The sequence below is a fragment of the Hemitrygon akajei genome, chromosome 10 (assembly GCF_048418815.1).
Source record: "Hemitrygon akajei chromosome 10, sHemAka1.3, whole genome shotgun sequence".
In the NCBI taxonomy this organism is placed as follows: Eukaryota; Metazoa; Chordata; class Chondrichthyes; order Myliobatiformes; family Dasyatidae; genus Hemitrygon; species Hemitrygon akajei.
Window position 1 is genome coordinate 45569102 of NC_133133.1, and position 18412 is coordinate 45587513.

Genomic DNA, 18412 nt, shown 5'->3' on the forward strand with positions numbered 1-18412 from the left:
CTACCACTCTCTGAGTAAAGAAGTTCCCCCTTGTATTACCCCTAAACTTTTGCCCCCTAACTCTCAACTCATGTCCTCTTGTTTGAATCTCCCCTATTCTCAATGGAACAAACCTATCCACGTCAACTTTATCTATCCCCCTCATAATTTTAAATACCTCTATCGTCCCCCCTCAACCCTCTATGCTCCAAAGAATAAAGACCTAACTTGTTCAACCTTTCCCTGCAACTTATGTGCTGAAACCCAGGTAACATTCTAGTAAATCTTCTCTGTACTCTCTCTATTTTGTTGACATTTTTCCTATAATTCGGTGACCAGAACTATACACAATACTCCACATTCGGCCTTACCAATGCTTTGTACAATTTTAACAATACATCCCAACTCCTATACTCAATGCTCTGATTTATAAAGGCCAGCATACCAAAAGCTTTCTTCACCACCCTATCCACATGAGATTCCACCTTCAGGAACTATGCACCATTATTCCTAGATCACTCTGTTATGTACTTGGATTTTCAGAAGCCCTTTGACAAGTTGCTACATGAGGCTGCTTAACAAGTTAAAAGCCCATGGTATTACAGGAAAGATATTAGCATAAAGTCATGGCTGATTGGCAGGAGGTAAAAAGTGGGAAAAAAGAGAACCTTTCTGGTTGGCTGCCAATGACTAGTGGTGTTCCACGGGTGTCTGTGTTGGGACCGATTCTTTTTACGCTATACAACTTGGATGACAAAATTGATGGCTTTGTTGCAAAGTTTGAGGATGATACAAAAATAGGTAGAAGGGCAGATAGTTTTGAGAAAGTAGAGGCTGCAGAAGGACCAAGACAGAATAGGAAAATGGTTAAAGTGACAGATGGAATGTAGTGTCAGGAAGTGTATAGTCATGCACATAGGTAGAAAGAAATGAAAGGGTAGACTATTTTCTAATGGACAGAAAATTCAAAAATCTGAGGTGCAAAGGGATTTGAAAATCTTTGTGCAGGATTCCCTAAAGGTTAATTTGCAGGTTAAGTCGGTAATGAGGAAGGCAAATGTAATATTAGCATTCATTTCAAGAGGACTAGAATATAAAAGGAACAATGCAATACTGAGGCTTTACAAAGCATTGGTGAGGCCTTACTTGGATATTGTGAGCAGCTTTAGGCCCCTTATCTTAGGAAGGATGCACTGACACTGAAGAAAGTTCAAAGAAGGTTCACGAAAATTATCCCAGGATTGGATGGCTTGTTATATGAAGGGCATTTGATAGTTCTGGGCCTATATTCACTGGAATTCAAAAGACTGAGTGGTGACCCAATTGAAACCGATCAAATGAAGAAAGGCCTCAACAGAGTGGCTGTAGAGAGGATGTTTCCTATGGTGGGAGAGTACAAGATCAGAGGATACAGCCTCAGAATAGACAGGTGTCCTTTTAGACAAAGAGATGAATCTATGGAATTTGGAGGTGGAGGCCAAGTTTTTAAGTATATTTAAGGCAAAAGTTGATAGATTCTTGATCGGGCAGGTTATAAAGAGATATGGGGAGAAGGCAGGAGTTTGGAACTGAGAGGGAAAATGGATCAACCATGATGAAATGGCGGAGCAGACTCAATGGGCCAAATGGCCTAACTGTGCTCCATTATATATCTCATCTTAAGAAACTCTACTATCATTAAGACAGAATACCTCTGTATCCTGTCCATGACCAAATCAAGCTGTATTTATTTTTAAAGAAACACAGAAAAACAGGTGAGTAGCCGCTCAACAAAATGCAATATTTCTTCCAAATTGGGCATTTTTGTTTTAATTACCGTAGAATCCGGACTACAGAGCGCACCTGATTAAAAGCCGCTGGCTCTAATTTTAGAAATAAAATCAATTTTTTAATTGTAAAGGCCGCACCGGATTTTAGGCCGCACCGGATTTTCGGCCGCAGGTGTCCCACGTTGTAATATGAGATATTTACACAGAAAAATATTACACATGAGGATTTTTTAACTTTTAATTAAATCCATATGGTAACAAAAACAAATACATATTGCAAATGCTTTTTTTCGAACCGTGCCCGTAACGCGGCTACTTTTAAATATACGTTGCGTATACTTCTTTACTGAACAACATTCCAATATCTCCTAACGACTGGTAAAAAATATATATACTGCAGCCTACCAGGAAAAGTTATTGATCGCCTTTAACTTAAAAGCAGCGTTTTCGCTCCGCCGTCCCGTTTATCGCAAACGGCATTTTTCCCACAAGACACCGCGAAACCGGGTGTGACGTCATAGCATCCCGCGATGTAGTACAGAAAACAAATATAGTTAAAACTCTTCTAACTTTAACTAGAAAATGAATTACTAAGCGAAAATATTATAAACTAAATAACTGCCATAAGGCAGCACAATGCTTCGAGTGTTTTCCATGTTGATGAGGGTGAGTACAAATGACTGATTTACAATAATTTAATTGTGAAAGTGCGCTTGATTTATCGTACAATTTCATTGGACCTCTGTGAACTACTCATCAATTTTATTGGTCTACTGTTATGAGGCAAAATGTTTACGAGGCGGCATGAAAAAAATCATGTATTAGCCGCTCCGTATTAAAGGCCGCAAAGTTCAAAGCTGTTCAAAATGTGGGAAAAAAGTAGCGGCTTAAAATCCGGAATCTACGGTAGTATATGGGAATATGCTCAACAAAATCACCAATGCAATAGTTCAGAAAAGCCATTGGATTTCAATCAATTGGATTTAAATTTCTTCCACTAATTTTGTAGTATAATTAAGAAAATGATCCTGCATAAATTATCCTTCTGCCTTCGCCAGAGCAGCTTTGTTTCCTAACTATTATCACTCATTTCCACTATTTTATGTATCTAATCTCTCCTGCTTTCTACCCCTTTACAAACTTGCTTTCCCCTTTCCTCCTCCCTACCACACCCAAACTTTGCCACCTTGAAACCTGCTCACCTATAACTTCTTCCAATTATGATGAAACATCATCTCAGTTTCCATCTCCAGATAGATAGATAGATAGATAGATACTTTATTCATCCCCATGGGGAAATTCAACTTTTTTCCAATGTCCCATACACTTGTTGTAGCAAAACTAATTACATACAATACTTAACTCAGTAAAAAAAATATGATATGCATCTAAATCACCATCTCAAAAAGCATTAATAATAGCTTTAAAAAGTTCTTAAGTCCTGGCGGTAGAATTGTAAAGCCTAATGGCATTGGGGAGTATTGACCTCTTCATCCTGTCTGAGGAGCATTGCATCGATAGTAACCTGTCGCTGAAACTGCTTCTCTGTCTCTGGATGGTGCTATGTAGAGGATGTTCAGAGTTATCCATAATTGACCGTAGCCTACTCAGCGCCCTTCGCTCAGCTACCGATGTTAAACTCTCCAGTACTTTGCCCACGACAGAGCCCACCTTCCTTACCAGCTTATTAAGACGTAAGGCGTCCCTCTTCTTAATGCTTCCTCCCCAACACGCCACCACAAAGAAGAGGGCGCTCTCCACAACTGACCTATAGAACATCTTCAGCATCTCACTACAGACATTGAATGACGCCAACCTTCTTAGGAAGTACATTCGACTCTGTGCCTTCCTGCACAAGGCATCTGTGTTGGCAGTCCAGTCTAGCTTCTCGTCTAACTGTACTCCCAGATACTTGTAGGTCTTAACCTGCTCCACACATTCTCCATTAATGATCACTGGCTCCATATGAGGCCTAGATCTCCTAAAGTCCACCACCATCTCCTTGGTCTTGGTGATATTGAGACGCAGGTAGTTTGAGTTGCACCATATCACAAAGTCCTGTATCAGTTTCCTATACTCCTCCTCCTGTCCATTCCTGACACACCCCACTTTGGCCGTGTCATCAGCGAACTTCTGCACATGGCAGGACTCTGAGTTATATTGGAAGTCTGATGTGTACAGGGTGAACAGGACCGGAGAGAGTACGGTTCCCTGCGGCGCCCCTGTGCTGCTGACCACCGTGTCAGACCTACAGTCTCCCAACCGCACATACTGAGGTCTATCTGTCAAGTAGTCCACTATCCAATCCACCATGTGAGAGTCTACTCCCATCTCCGTTAGTTTGTGCCTTAAGATCCACAAAAACTACCTGATTTGTTTGGTATTTCCAGCACTATTTTTGATTCCCAGTACCAGCATTATTTAACTTTGTGTTTTATTGAAGCAAAGTCTTGTGTATACTCATACCTTTTATTCTGGAATCTTGAGGGCTTGTTTGCTTTGAAGTCTAACTTCTGGGTCAAAGCTAAAAGAAATTATGCAAAAAATGTAAACAATAAACTTGACTTTTTTTAAAAATCACATACATAGCTCTACAGTTAAAATCTTTTCCAGACAGATCTACTTTCTTTAAACTCACATACAACATTCAAATAGTGCTGTACACCAAAGATGTCTTAAAATGGAGACCAATGTCTTTCATTTACAATCATTCTTTCAAACATGCAGTAAATCAGTTACATTTCAGTCAATCCAACTGAGGTTGGGGTGGTAGAGAGGCACAAGTAGGAAAAATACTCACGAGAGTCATAGAAAAGTACAGCACAGAAAAGATCCTTTGGCCCATCTAGTCTGTGCCAGACCATTTAAACAGTCTAGTCCCATCAACCTGCACCTGAACCATAGCTCTCCATTCCCCTACCATCCATACATCTATCCAAACTTCTCTTAAACGTTAAAATCAAACTCACATGCACCATTTGTGCTGGCAGCTCGTTCCCCACACTCACAACCCTGAGTGAAGTTTTTCTTCATGTTCCCTTTAAACTTTTCACCTTTCACTCTTAACCCATGATCTCTAGTTGTAGCCCATTCAACCTCAGTGGAAAAACCCTGCTTGTATTTACCCTATCTATAACCCTCAATTTTGTATACCTCTATCAAATCTCCCCTCAATCTTCTATGCTCCAAGGAATAAAGTCTTAACCTAGTCATTTCTTATAACTCAGGTCCTCCAGTCACAGCAGCATCCTTGTAAATTGTCTCTGTACTCTTTTAACTTTGTTTACATCTTTCCTGTAAACAAGGTGACCAAACTGCACACAATACTGCACACTGCAAACAATAACTGCACACAGCTTACTCAGAGAGTGATAGCTGTGTGGAATGAGCTTCCTGTAGAAGTAGTAGAGGCCAGTTCAGTTGTGTCATTTAAGGTAAAATTGGATAGGTATATGGACAGGAAAGGAGTGGAGGGTTATGGGCTGAGTGCGGGTAGGTGGGACTAGGTGAGATTAAGAGTTCGGCACGGACTAGGAGGGCTGCAATGGCCTGTTTCCGTGCTGTGATTGTTATATGGTTATAATACTCCAAATTAGGCCTCAGCAATGACTTGTACAACTTCGACATAACATCCCATCTCCAGTTCTCAATACTTTGAATTATGAAGGCCAATGTACCAAAAGCTTTCTTTAAAACCTATCTACCAGTGACACCACTTTTAATGAATTACGGACCTGTACTCCCAAACACTTTATCCTACAGGACTTCTCAGTGTACAACCACTCACTGTGCAAGAACTACCCTGGTGCAACAACAAACTATCTAATCCAATCTTATGCGGGACCCTGTTAAAGACCTTGCTAAACTCCATGTAGACAATGTTCACTACCTTGTATTCAACTTGCATGGTAACTACCTCGAAAAACTCCAAGATTGGTTAGACACAAACTACCATGCACAAAGCCATGCTGACTATCCCTAATCAGTCCCTGTCTATCCAAATACTCATATATCCTGTCCCTTAGAATACCTTCAAATAACTTTCCCACTACTGATGTCAGGTTCAATGGCTTACAATTTTCTGGTTTATTTTTAGAGCCTTCCTTAAACAATAGAACATTAGCTATCCACCAGTCCTCTGGTACCTCACCAGTCATGAAGGATGGTTTAACTATCTCTGCTAGGGCCTCTGCAATTTCTGCAACTGCCTCCCACAGGATCCAAGGGAACACCTTGTCAGGCCTTGGGGATATATCCATTCTGATTTGCCTCAAGACAGCAAACACCTCCTCCTCTGTAATCTGTATAGGGTCCAGGACCTTGTTGCTGCTTTGCCTTATTTCTATAGACTCTGTCTCCATCTCTTGAGTAAATACAGATGCAAAAAAATTAAGGTCTCTCCCCTATCTCTTTTGGCTCCACACATGGATTACCATTCTGATCTTCTGCAGAACCAATTTTGTCCCTTACAATCAATTACTCTCAACAATCCCTTAGGATTCTCCTTCACTTTTCTGCTAGGGCAACCTCATGCCTTCTTTTAGCCTTCCTGATTTCCTTAAGTGTTCTTTTGCATTTTTTATACTCCTAAGTACCTCATTTTTTCCTACCTACCTGTCTGTACCTGTTATACACTTTTTTCTTAACCAGGGCCTCAATATCTCTCGAAAATCAAGGCCTCTAAACCAGTTATCTTTACCTTTTATTCTGACAGGCACAAACAAGCTTTGTACTCTCAAACTTTCACTTTTGAAGGCCTCCCATTTACAAAGAGCACCTTTGCCAGAAAATAGCCTATCCCAATACACACCTGCCAGATCCTTTCTGATGATATCAAAATTTCACCAGTTAAGAATCTCAACCCACGGACCAGACCTATATTTTTGGATATTTACTTTGAAACTAATGGCATTATGATCACTAGATGCAAAGTGCTCTCCTACACAAACTTGTGTCACCTGCTCTGTCTCATTCCGCAATAGCAGATCAAGTATCACACATTCTCTCATTGGAACTTCTATGTACTGCTTACGGAAACTTTCCTGAACGCATTTGACAAACTACACTCCATTTACAGTATGGGAGCGCCAATCAATATGTGGCGAGTTAAAATCTCCCACTATAACAACCTTATGTTTCTTGCAGCAGTCTGTGATCTCTACAAATTTGTTCCTCTAAATCTCATGGACTGTTGGGTAGTCTGTAATATAGCCTCTAACGTTGTTATTAACCTTTAACCATTAACCTTTCTTATTCCTCACTTCCACAGATGACACCTCGCTAGACAAGTTCTCCAGTCTATCTTGATAGTTCCCCAACTACTAACACCAACCCTCCTCCTTTAATCCCTCCCACTCTGTCATGTCTAAAACAACGGAACCCCAAAATATTGAGCTGCCAGTCCTACACCTCCTGCAAACAAGTTTCACTAATGGGTACAATATGATAATTCCATATTATGACCCATGCCCTGACTCATCTGCTTTTGTTATGATACTTCTTGCACTGAAATTTATGCAACTCAAGATATTAGTCACACAATGCTCAACGTTTTGATTCCCGATTTTGTCTGAGGTCATAACAGCCAGTTCCGCAACTCCTCTACCATCTGTTCTGGCACAATGGATCCCATCTCTCTGCAACTGTAGTTTAAAACAAGCAACCCCCTCCCACCACCACACCTTCCTGCTATGATATTAGTTATCTTCTAGTTCAGGTGCAAACCATCTCTTCTGTACAAATTCCACCTTCCTTGGAAGAGAGCTCAAGGATCCAACAATCCAATGCAACTCCCTCCTACATCAATTCCTTAGCCACATGTTAAACTATGTAATTTTCCTATTTCTGGCCTCCCTTCCAAGTCGCATGGGTACCTATCCTGAGGTCTCAATCCTGGAGGCCCTATCCTTTAATTTACCACCCAACTGTTTAATTTTTAAATTTTATTTCTAAATCTTTAACTTGGCACCTTCGAACTTCCTTGCAGAACCTTGTCGCCCTACTGATGTCATTGGTACCTACATGGACTGTTCACCCTCTCACTTAAGAACGATGAGGATTCAGTCAAAGATGTCCTGGACTAAGGCACCCAGGAGGTACAGTATGATATGGGAAATTCGTTCTTGTCCACAGACCCTCCTTTCTGTTCCCTTAACTAATGAATCCCCTATGACTATAGCTCGCCTCCTCATCCCCACTCCTCTTCTGAATCACAGGGCCAGACTCAGTGCCAGAGAACTGACCACCGTGACCTTCCTCTGCTAGATCACCCCCACCCCCCACCAACAGTATCCAAAGTGGTATACCTGTTGTTGAGGGGTTGGCCACAGAGGTACTCCACACTGGCAATTCAGCCCCTTTCCCTTTCCTGACTATCACCCTAGCTTCCTATGTCCTGCGCCTTGGGTGTAACACTGGAGGTCTCCCTGCATTACCACATCCTGCAAGAGGAGCATTCAACTATCTTTCCTGGCATCCCCACAAGTAAAGGTGGTAAAACAATAAATAAACTGGGGGGGGGGGGGGGTTGCAGGGGGAATCTAGCTACAGCTTTTCACTTTCTCTCACTCAAGCCTCTCCTCACTGAAGCCTCAAAGAGCTAAATCCTCAAATAACCACTCCAACCTTGGCTGCTCGGCTTGCCCTTGCCCTATTTTAATTTGTTCTTGTTGATCAATCCCAATCGCCGGTTGGCCACTGCTCAAAACACCAAACTGCCATAACTCGATACCTTATGTACTCAACGGTGAACCTGAGTGAGCTACGTCTTCTAACACTTTCAATCTCTGATTGGTTGCTGTTTGAAACACCAAAACACCAATAATTAAAGCTCTAGAACTTTAATTATTCATCACCTGTGGCACTATATTTCCAAAACAACGAAGAAGTAGGCAGGACAGAGAATACAGCTAGTAGATTAAATCAAACAGGTATACATAATCAGTCAAATATTCATACTTTGTAAATTCCCAGGTCCACATTTATAACTGCCCGCATATATTTGTCGCATGCAATGGCATACTTCTAGAAAAAAATTCTATCAATGTGTGTGCTCAAGATTTTAAAAATGTAATTGGTTAACTGTACTTCACCTTTTCTCCTTGGAGCGACGGAGGATGAGAGGTGACCTGATAGAGGTGTGTAAGATGATGAGAGGCATTGATTGTATGGATAGCCAGAGGTTTTTTCTCAGGGCTGAAATGGCTAACACAAGGGGGCATAGTTTTAAGATGCTTGGAAATAGGTACCGAGGGGATGTCGGGGTAAGAGTGGTGGGTGCGTGGAATGCACTTCCAGCGGCAGCGGTGGAAGCGGACACGATAGTGCCTTTTAAGAGTCTCTTAGATAGGTACATGGAGCTTAGAAAAAGAGGGCTATGCACTAGGGAAATTCTAGGCAGTTTCTAGAGTAGGTTAGATGGTGGCTCAACATTGTGGGCCGAAGGGCCTGTAATGTGTTGTAAATTTCTATGTTCTACATTATGTAATTCAGTGTTTCTCAATACTTGGCACAAGCAAATCACAATAAAGCAAAAATCAGCACTAAACCACAACTTCATACTTACAAATCTCAAAACTGTCATCATTGGAGTCAGAGTCAGCTTCATTTCCACTGTAAATTTGAGGCAGTTCAAGCATTTTCTTAGTCAATGCACATTTGTCATGTTCTTTTTGTCCGTTATCCAAAAATACTCTTGTGCGTGATTCAGCCACATCCTCCGAGCTAGAAAGTGTCAACTTGCACACACATGAATCAGAGATATTTGGGCTCTCCCCAGATTCTGATGGCAGGCTGATTGAAGTATCTTTACCATGATCTTGCTGTTTGGATTTCGCAATTTTTTGCTGAAGCTGTGAAGCAAAACAGCATAACACTCAAAAACAATTTTGACATATTCTTATATCAATTGCTTCATAAAAACCAATAGATTAATCTGTTTTGAGCTCACTCCTAAATTGCCTCTCATGCTTACAACTAAATAATCTCTATAAACAGACCTGTCTCCAACTGACCCAAGTCAAAAAAACTTTAAAAATTATAGAATGTTTTTAACCTAGAAATTAAATTCCAAAATAAATTAATGGACACTACATTACTGGGAAGTTCAACCTGGCCAGGACACACACAGTGAATGTTGGGGTCCAGAGGAATGTCATTAAATAGAGATCTAGGGGTACAATTACATAGTTTCCTAAAAGTAGCAACAGGGTGGTGAAGGCAAAGAATGGTGTGCTTGCCTTTGATGGCCATGACATTGATACAGGAATTGGAACATCATGTTACAGTTGTACAAAACATTGGCTAGAATGCACTTGGAATATCATGTGCAATGCTTGTGAAATATTATAGAAAGGATGTGATGAAGCGAGAAGGTACAGAAAAGATTCATAAAGATGTTGCTTGGACTGAGTTACACAGAGATTGTTTTCCTTAGAGCAAAGGGGTCTGGACATGATTTTCTAAATGTTTATCCCAGGGAAGGGGAGTTTAAAACTCATAGACATAGATTTAAAGTGGGAGGGGGAAGATATACAAGGGATCTGAGAAGCAGGCTTTTCCCCCCAGAGTAATGACTATGTGGAACAAGTTGCCAGAGAAAGTGGCAGATGCAGGAATAACTACGACATTAAAGAAACATTTGGAAAGACATATGAATAGGAAAGGTTTAAAAGAATATGAGCCAAACCCAGGCAAATGGACTTAGCTTATATTGATTAGCATGAACAAGTTAGGCTGAAAGGCAGCTTACATACTGCATGAATCTATAGGAGTTTTCCAGGAATTTCATAAGGTTTATAATCAGGCAAAGTGATGAAAAAGGCACAAGTAATGGTGTTGGGAGAATATGAGAGATCAATCAGTCGCAGGAGGTAGCTTTCTAAAACAATCTCTCCAAAATAAAAACAAAACAATATCTTCATATTTCAACCAGCATAGGTGCAACAGAACTAGTTCACTGATTCCTTCCTTCTTGCAAAGCAATTTGGCTATTTTTCAAGTGGGACTAACTATATTAGCCTGCAAGAAAATGAAATAAACTCATTTTCCAGGGTCTTGATTGAAATTAAACACACAAAAAAAGGAACAAACATGGGCCTATGTTGAGCTTAATTAAATTGGTGTTAAGTGAATGGCTAGCATATAAAAAGTTTTCTGTGAAAATCTGAACTATGTGGAATTATATAAAGCAGAGCACTAGGTTTCATAAGCGGAATCAAAATGAAGGGGAATTCATTTCAACATATGTAGCTGAATTACAGAGATTGTCTGAGCATTGTCAGTTTGGTAATGAGCTTAATGATACACTAAGAGACTGGCTAACTGAAGCACAATTACATTTAAAAGAACAGTGGAAATCGCTGTTTCAATGGGAACTGCAGACAGAGGCTCAATTGAGTAGCAGCCAGGAACGAAAGTGAGCATGAACAAAATTGCAACATCTGAAATGAAAACTGCCCAGCTGCACAAATTGTGTTACCATTGTGGCAGGCGCTCACATACATCAAACAAATGCAGATTTAAAGGCAAAGACATACAAGAAATATGTTGGGCAGACAAAAATAAATGGACTACTCAAGGAAGAGGAAAAAGCTATAAAATCAAGTTGCAGTTTCAAAGAGAGCACTAATCTGCATGCTGTTGATGAAAATCTGATACTGATGAGAGTAACATAGGATTGTGTGGCCTTGAGATTTATAGTGTGAAAATTAGCAATAGACAAGCAATATGGATTATTCCAGAATTAAACGGCAAATTAATTAAAATAGAATTGGACACTGGCTCACCTGTTTCAGTCATTCCACAAAATGAGCTTGAACTGCATTTCAAAGATACCAAACTGAAGTCTGGAGAACTAAGAACTTATACTGGAAAAAAGATAATTGCTGACGGAATGACATTCTTGACAGTGAAATACAGTTCGTCTTTGGTTTTTGCAAATTCTGCATCCGCGAATTCAACTAACTGCGAATAGCGAAAACCCAGAAATACTCTTCCAGCACTTGTTGTTCGAGCATGTCATGTACAGACTTTTTTCTTGTCATTATTCCCTAAACAATGCAGTATAACAACTATTTTACATAGCATTTACGTTGTATTAGGTATTATAAGTAACCTAGAGATGATTTAAAGTATACGGGAGGATGTGCGTAGGTTATCGTGGATCGGGATCGAAAAAAATCGGAAGTTCTCTTGCTAAGTAAGTCGGAACAGGTACATCCGGTATTAGTTAACGTCAGTTAGTCAAATGTTTGAATTTGTATATAGTATATATTTTACCTTTCTGTGCATATAAACACTTAGGAATGCACGTTTCAGCGCCAAGCTCAGGAAGTTCCAGAGTTCGATCTAGTGACAGATCGCTATCAATGCGCTCTGTCAACATGGGTTGATGTGGGGGATCAAAAACCCAAAACCCCCAAACCCAATAATTAAACCACTGCGTTGCTTAGTAATAATTGTAGCTTTAATTGAGGCACGGCCTTTCTCACTTTATCCTTAAAATTGGTCAGATCATTGACTGACATAGCCTAACACTTTTCTAATGACCGATGGCATTTCACCCCTTTCCAATCACTTTATTATTTCCACTTTATTTTCAATCATTATCGTGATTATTTTCCTGAACAGAAACACTGCGGATTCAGATCTCTGCCACTGGGTCCTAATGTCCATCGCACTGAGCCAGGTTAAATAAAGTCTGGAGTTCCACTGGCTCCTAAGGTCCACCGCATTGAGACAAGTTGAATAAGGGTCTTCAGCAGCTACAAATTTTGGTATCCGCAAGGGGTTCCTGACCCAATCCCTCGCGGATAAGGAGGGCTGACTGTGTAACAACCAACAAGCCACATGGAGCTTGCATATGGTAAAAACATAACGACCAGCATTGTGAAGGCATGACTGGCTAAAACAACTGCAACTTGATTAGATTCATCTACAATTTGCAAGCCACCACATCCCCTGCAGTGAAGCCATATAAAGCTGAATTAAGAAAGATACTGGATGATGCCACAACTATCTCCAGCTGAACACCATGACCTGATGCCCAAGAGAGGACAAACAGGTGTTGATGCCAAACTCTGTGACTCTGGTTGGAAAGCATACTGAACACTGTTTATTATATATTGTAGAGGACAGGATTAAACGTGGGCCTCTGTAGCTCTCAAATTCCTGAATATCCTATGGAAAAATGCAAGTCACCGCTTCAGTAGAAAATAAGTTTTGTCGAAAAAAATGAGATTGAAAAGAATCAACATTAAAAGACCCCACAAGATGAAATAAAGTGCTGAAAAAAAACCTATGAGGCAGCATCTTTGAAAGGAGAAACATGCACATGAAAGACACTTGTCAGGTAACTTGGGTGTCCTTGTAAATAAATCATTGAAAGTTAAGTACTGCAGGACAAAGACAAATGATTTGAGAACTTGAAAAAAAAGAGCAAGACAATCTTACTAAAATTATGCAGTCTCTTATGAGGTCATACACGTGGAAACATATGGGTTTGGAACTCTTCCTTCAGTGGCTGTAATATCTTTGACAAAATGGAACTTAGATTTAGAATTTCTAACTGATCCTGCTTCCGCATTTTTCCCCTTGTGGAAGTTCAGAATCCTTTCCAGATTTCCACAACTCTTATTAAGTGTTGTTGCAAACCTTTGTGCAGTCCTGTTCTAAAAGGGACTGCCTTCTCATTTTACACCATTAGGGGAAAACTAGCTGAAAAGTTGTTTAAATTTGATTGACTTTTATTATAGAATATTCATGGCTTTTAATTAAATCACTTACAATATAAACATTTATTACAAGCTGTCTAATGGCTCCATGTATAAATAATATAGAGGATAAGGAGACAACCTCAAAGGCAGTTTTGACTTCAGTTTTACCTCTGTTTCAAGGACATCCAGGTCATCATATTTAGACCAACCAAGTCGATCAGCTAAGCGCTGGAACAAGCCACACGTTTCATCCATCCCAAGTCAATGATCAGCTGCAAGATCTATGGTTAAAATCCAAAAATCACTAACACGTTCATCTTCATAGAAATATTAAGCAAAACAAATGCAGACTGCTAAATTATCAAAGATATTTCTTGGACACCAGGCGTTAGAATTATGTTGCCGAATGTACATTTCCACTACAGAACGGTGAAAATATAAATACGTAATGCTGGAAAGAATAAATGGACAAACTCCGAACTTACAACTGCCAGTGCTACCGGGAGATAATTTGCAGCATCGGGGAAAAGGCTAACTCTCAGAGCTAATGCCCAGATGCAGGGTTATTTCAAGATCAGAATCAGGTTTAATATCACTGTTATACGGCAGCAATAGATAGATAGATAGATAGATACTTTATTCATCCCCATGGGGAAATTCAACTTTTTTTCCAATGTCCCATACACTTGTTGTAGCAAAACTAATTACATACAATACTTAACTCAGTAAAAAATATGATATGCATCTAAATCACTATCTCAAAAAGCATTAATAATAGCTTTTAAAAAAAGTTCTTAAGTCCTGGCGGTAGAATTGTAAAGCCTAATGGCATTGGGGAGTATTGACCTCTTCATCCTGTCTGAGGAGCATTGCATCGATAGTAACCTGTCGCTGAAACTGCTTCTTTGTCTCTGGATGGTGCTACACAATACTAAAACCTGTATGCATGTGTGTATATGTATATGTATATATATATATGTGTGTGTGTGTATATATATATATATATATAAAAAGTTGAATTAAATAAGTAGTGACAAAAAAAGAGAAAAAAGGTATTGGAGTTCATGGGTTTCCCATTGAACCAAATCAAAACCTGAACTACTACAGTGAAATGAAAACCCAGCAAATGCAGATGCTGGAAATTTGACAGAACAAAATCGGCTGGAAATTTTCAGCAGGTTGTGCAAATTGGGTGCTTGCAACATATTCTGTTTCAGTGAGTCGCTCAGAGAATGGGACAGAAGCCCGCAAAAATGGCAGTCTCCGGACGAACGTTGTTTGAGCTGCAAGGTATTCATGAGTTCTGTCAATCTCAAACTCAGAACCAGCTCACTCTTACCCGCACACCAAGAATCTGAATACCGTGCCACGCCGAGCCTTGCTCCAAGACCAAAATAAAAAGGAGACTGTTCCGGTAACCGTCGGCGAGAGTTTGAATTCTGGCGCCAGAACGAGGCGCCCGCACGGATGAGGTCACAACACGGGGAGGGGCGTCAATGACTGACGGTGGGGGTTTAAATTACAGCTTCGGGCTCCAAAACTGCCCCCTCAGGGCAGTATAGAGGAGAGGTATGTCTCAAATGGTGAGAGTCCTTAATGATTGATGCCGCTTTCATATGGCACCGCCTTTTAAAAATGACCTCGATGGTGGGGAGGGTAGGGCCCGTGATGGAGGTGCCGTGGCTATCTGGAGTGCTCTGCTGGGATTGTTTGTGTAGGCAGATTCAGGCAGTAGATGCATTCAAGAGGCTCTTAGACACACGAAGGTGCATGATATCGATAGAGTAGCCTAATCTCTTCTGTCTGCACTAATTAATTCAGCGCAACATTATGGGCTGAAAGCCCTGTGCTATACTGTTTTATGTTCTGTCATCTGGACTAGGTTCAAAGTTGAGCTTCTCATTAGCACCAGTACAAGTGCAATGAAAAACTTAGTTGCTACTTGGGGCACATAACATACAAGCGGAATTCACTGAAATTAATACATAATGCCTATAAGAAAGAACACAATTAGTGTTGCAAAATTGTAGTAATGAATTGCCAGATGATTTGCCAGCTTGGAAAAAGACTTGCAACCCAAGCAAGATTCTTTTCTAAACAGATCCCATTTACCTGCTTGAGATCCAGATTTCCTTTCCGTGTTTTTCAACCCTAGCCAAATATTTTTTATTTTGTAGTAAATACCTAACATTTAATACTGTTTACACTAGTGTACCTACTGCTACTTCCAGGGAGCCATACTCCATCCCATTGTTCTTTTCAACAGAAAGTTCTTGGATCCTACCATCTTCTATATACACCCTAGCCTTAAAGTTGTCTGATTTAAATGCCACCTGCAACTTGTTTGTCCATTTTCCTAATTTCCTTATATCTTATTACAGCCTTAGACAACTTGCTTCACTCTCCATTTTCCCATCAGCATTAACATATGCAGACTTATTAATCATACCACCCAAGTTCACAACCCAATCATTAATGTATTTGGTAAACACAGTCCAACACACATCCCTGCAGCATATCACTGGTCACAGGCCTTCAATCTGGAGAAAAACAACTCTCCACCATCTTCCTTCAAGCAGGCTTCAATTATATTGGTGCCCAAGAAGAATGTGGTAACCTGCCACTTCTATAGATGTGTGATGGAGAGTATATTGATTGGATACATCACAGCCTGGTATAGAAACATCAATGCTCTTAATCCTGTGTTACGTTCCCCAGTAACCGGGTGACTTATCAGCAAAGATAGATGGGTCCGCTGAAGCCTGATACTACTATTTTCAAACGTTTTTATTTATAAAGGGGCACAAACGCATGGTTAATACAAAACATTCAGATCATGTACGTCGTCACAACTCAATCTAAAGCACAGGTATAGTAATAATCAATCAGAAATAAGCTCTATCGTTGTCTAGGGGTAATGTAGATATATATTGTTTGCTGGATATCTAAAAGTCTTTGCGGTCACTGCAGTTCCACCCGCTGCCGTTGTCGTGGTGTCGCGTTGGTGCACTTTTGTTAGAAAGAGAGAGAGAGAATGAAACATTTACCCGACAGGTTTTCCAACCTGTAGGAGGTAGTCGGAAGTCTCGTTGGGGAATGGACTCTCATCTGTGGCTTCCCCTGTAGCTAGGCCGTTCTTCCGTGGTGAGGTCACCAATCCCAGGCAACGAAAAGACGCAAACGAACCCCACCACCAGCTGTCGCTCTCAAAACGCTGTCGCAGGAATTCTCACGTATCTTCTGGTGCGTCTGAAGGGATCCTCCCCCACAGACCCTCCTTTATACTTCCTCACGGGACCGCCGGTGTCAATCTCTCTCAACTTTGCCCGAGGGCTTTACACGTGGTCTTCATGAGACAATAGTCAAAGAGTCGCTTTATTCTGCTTCCCGGGGGAATGTGGTCTTCAGCACGTCTCCCTCTCTCTCTTGGGTCATTTGACCCCCCCTTGACTAGGGCTCTTGCGAATCTCACAAAGGAGGGGGCTGGGGTCATAACACCTCCCCTCTTAAAAGTTTTTTACCAGCGGTTAAAAACAAGTTGGTACAGAGTCTTATAGGATTTTTTTTTCTAACACAATACACAAGCTCCTCTCTTCACAGAGTACTACCGTTATACATTCAAGTCAGTATCTAAACAGGTAACAATTACAGTGTCCCTTTCTTTAATATCTTAACATCGCGTACCGTACTAAAGTCTGGTAGCATCAAACTTCAGCTCAATAACCACCTATTTATTTATTTTCTTCAGCAACAAAACTAAGGAGGTGTGATCTTAGCTTAGGTGCATCTACAAAAGTTTATACAAATACTAATCGTTTCGGTCATGTTATTTCACCGGCAGGTCTCCAAAGGGGTTGTCTTTATTAGTCACAGGCTTTGGCGCAAACCCTTACAACCGGCGTTGCTGTTTAAAAATGGCATTTTCTATTAACCATCGCCTCTTTTCCGGAGAGTCTCCCCGTGGGGAACTTGAGTAATTTGGCGAGGTACTCTCCCGCCTTTCCTTTCCACGAGGGTTATTCTCTTAACTCCATGTCCCCAACCTAGTCCATCATGGGAATTTCCACCCAATTCTTTAATGCTACACAGGTAGTTAACCCTTTTGTCAAGACCATGCAGGCTGATGTGTTTCAGTTCGAACACATCAGCTCGAACACATCAGTTCGAACTTTTTCAGTTTCAATAGTTGCGATTACATTTTCTTTAATATTTTGGGTTCATAATGCTTCCTTTGAATTACATATCTACAGCAACAGATGTCTCTGAATGTTTGAACCCCATTGTCAGAAAGTAATTCACACAAATTGTCTAAAAACATAGAGGCAGAAATTCCAGACACTCAAAATTGATAAGTACACAAACACAATTGATTGCCTATACCTGTGACCATATTTGATGTGCTAACTAATAACATTTGTCTGATCTGCCAACTTGCACTCAAGTCACAATGATGCAAATAACATGTTGCTTGGTTTGATGCAAGACAATTAACACAACCTCATTGTCTGTGGAGCAGCCTGTGCTTTTAGCTTCAATTTATTGCTTGAAATTTACAAAATGAATTAAGACTAATTGCAAGCTTCCTGAACTTAGTTACATTCACAATAAGAACTGAACCTGGTTCTTGTTTGAATTAACATCTGCCCTATTCACTCAACTCCAGAATACTCCTAAACAATGTTATCTTAAAGTATCCTTAAAGTAAAGGAGCAGTGCCGTACAGCATTCTCGAGGTCTTGCAAGAGATATTTGATTGGATTAAGGTCAGGATCTGACTGTGCCACTCAAGGACATCAATTTTCTTCATTTGAAGCCACACCATAGTTGCTCTGATAGTGTGCTTTGGGTCTTTGTCCTGCTGAAAGACAAACTTCCTCCCCAGTTTAATCTTTCTGGCAGAGGCTAGCAAGTTTTTATTCAGGAACTCTCTGTACTTAACATCAATTGTCC

At 40.5% G+C, this 18412-nt stretch overlaps 1 protein-coding gene across 1 annotated transcript in view; it reads right to left on the reverse strand.

The window, feature by feature from the left end:
* gcna (germ cell nuclear acidic peptidase) overlaps positions 1–14918 on the reverse strand; it is a 51530-nt gene extending 36612 nt beyond the window's left edge. Inside the window, exons 1-4 of the mRNA XM_073058156.1 lie at positions 14802–14918; positions 13631–13743; positions 9313–9598; positions 4215–4272 (exon numbers count right to left, since the gene is read on the reverse strand). Coding sequence (XP_072914257.1) covers positions 4215–4272; positions 9313–9598; positions 13631–13717 — 431 coding nt within the window. The 5' untranslated portion in view covers positions 13718–13743; positions 14802–14918. The remainder of the gene's footprint in view (positions 1–4214; positions 4273–9312; positions 9599–13630; positions 13744–14801) is intronic.
* Positions 14919–18412: the final 3494 nt, after the last annotated feature.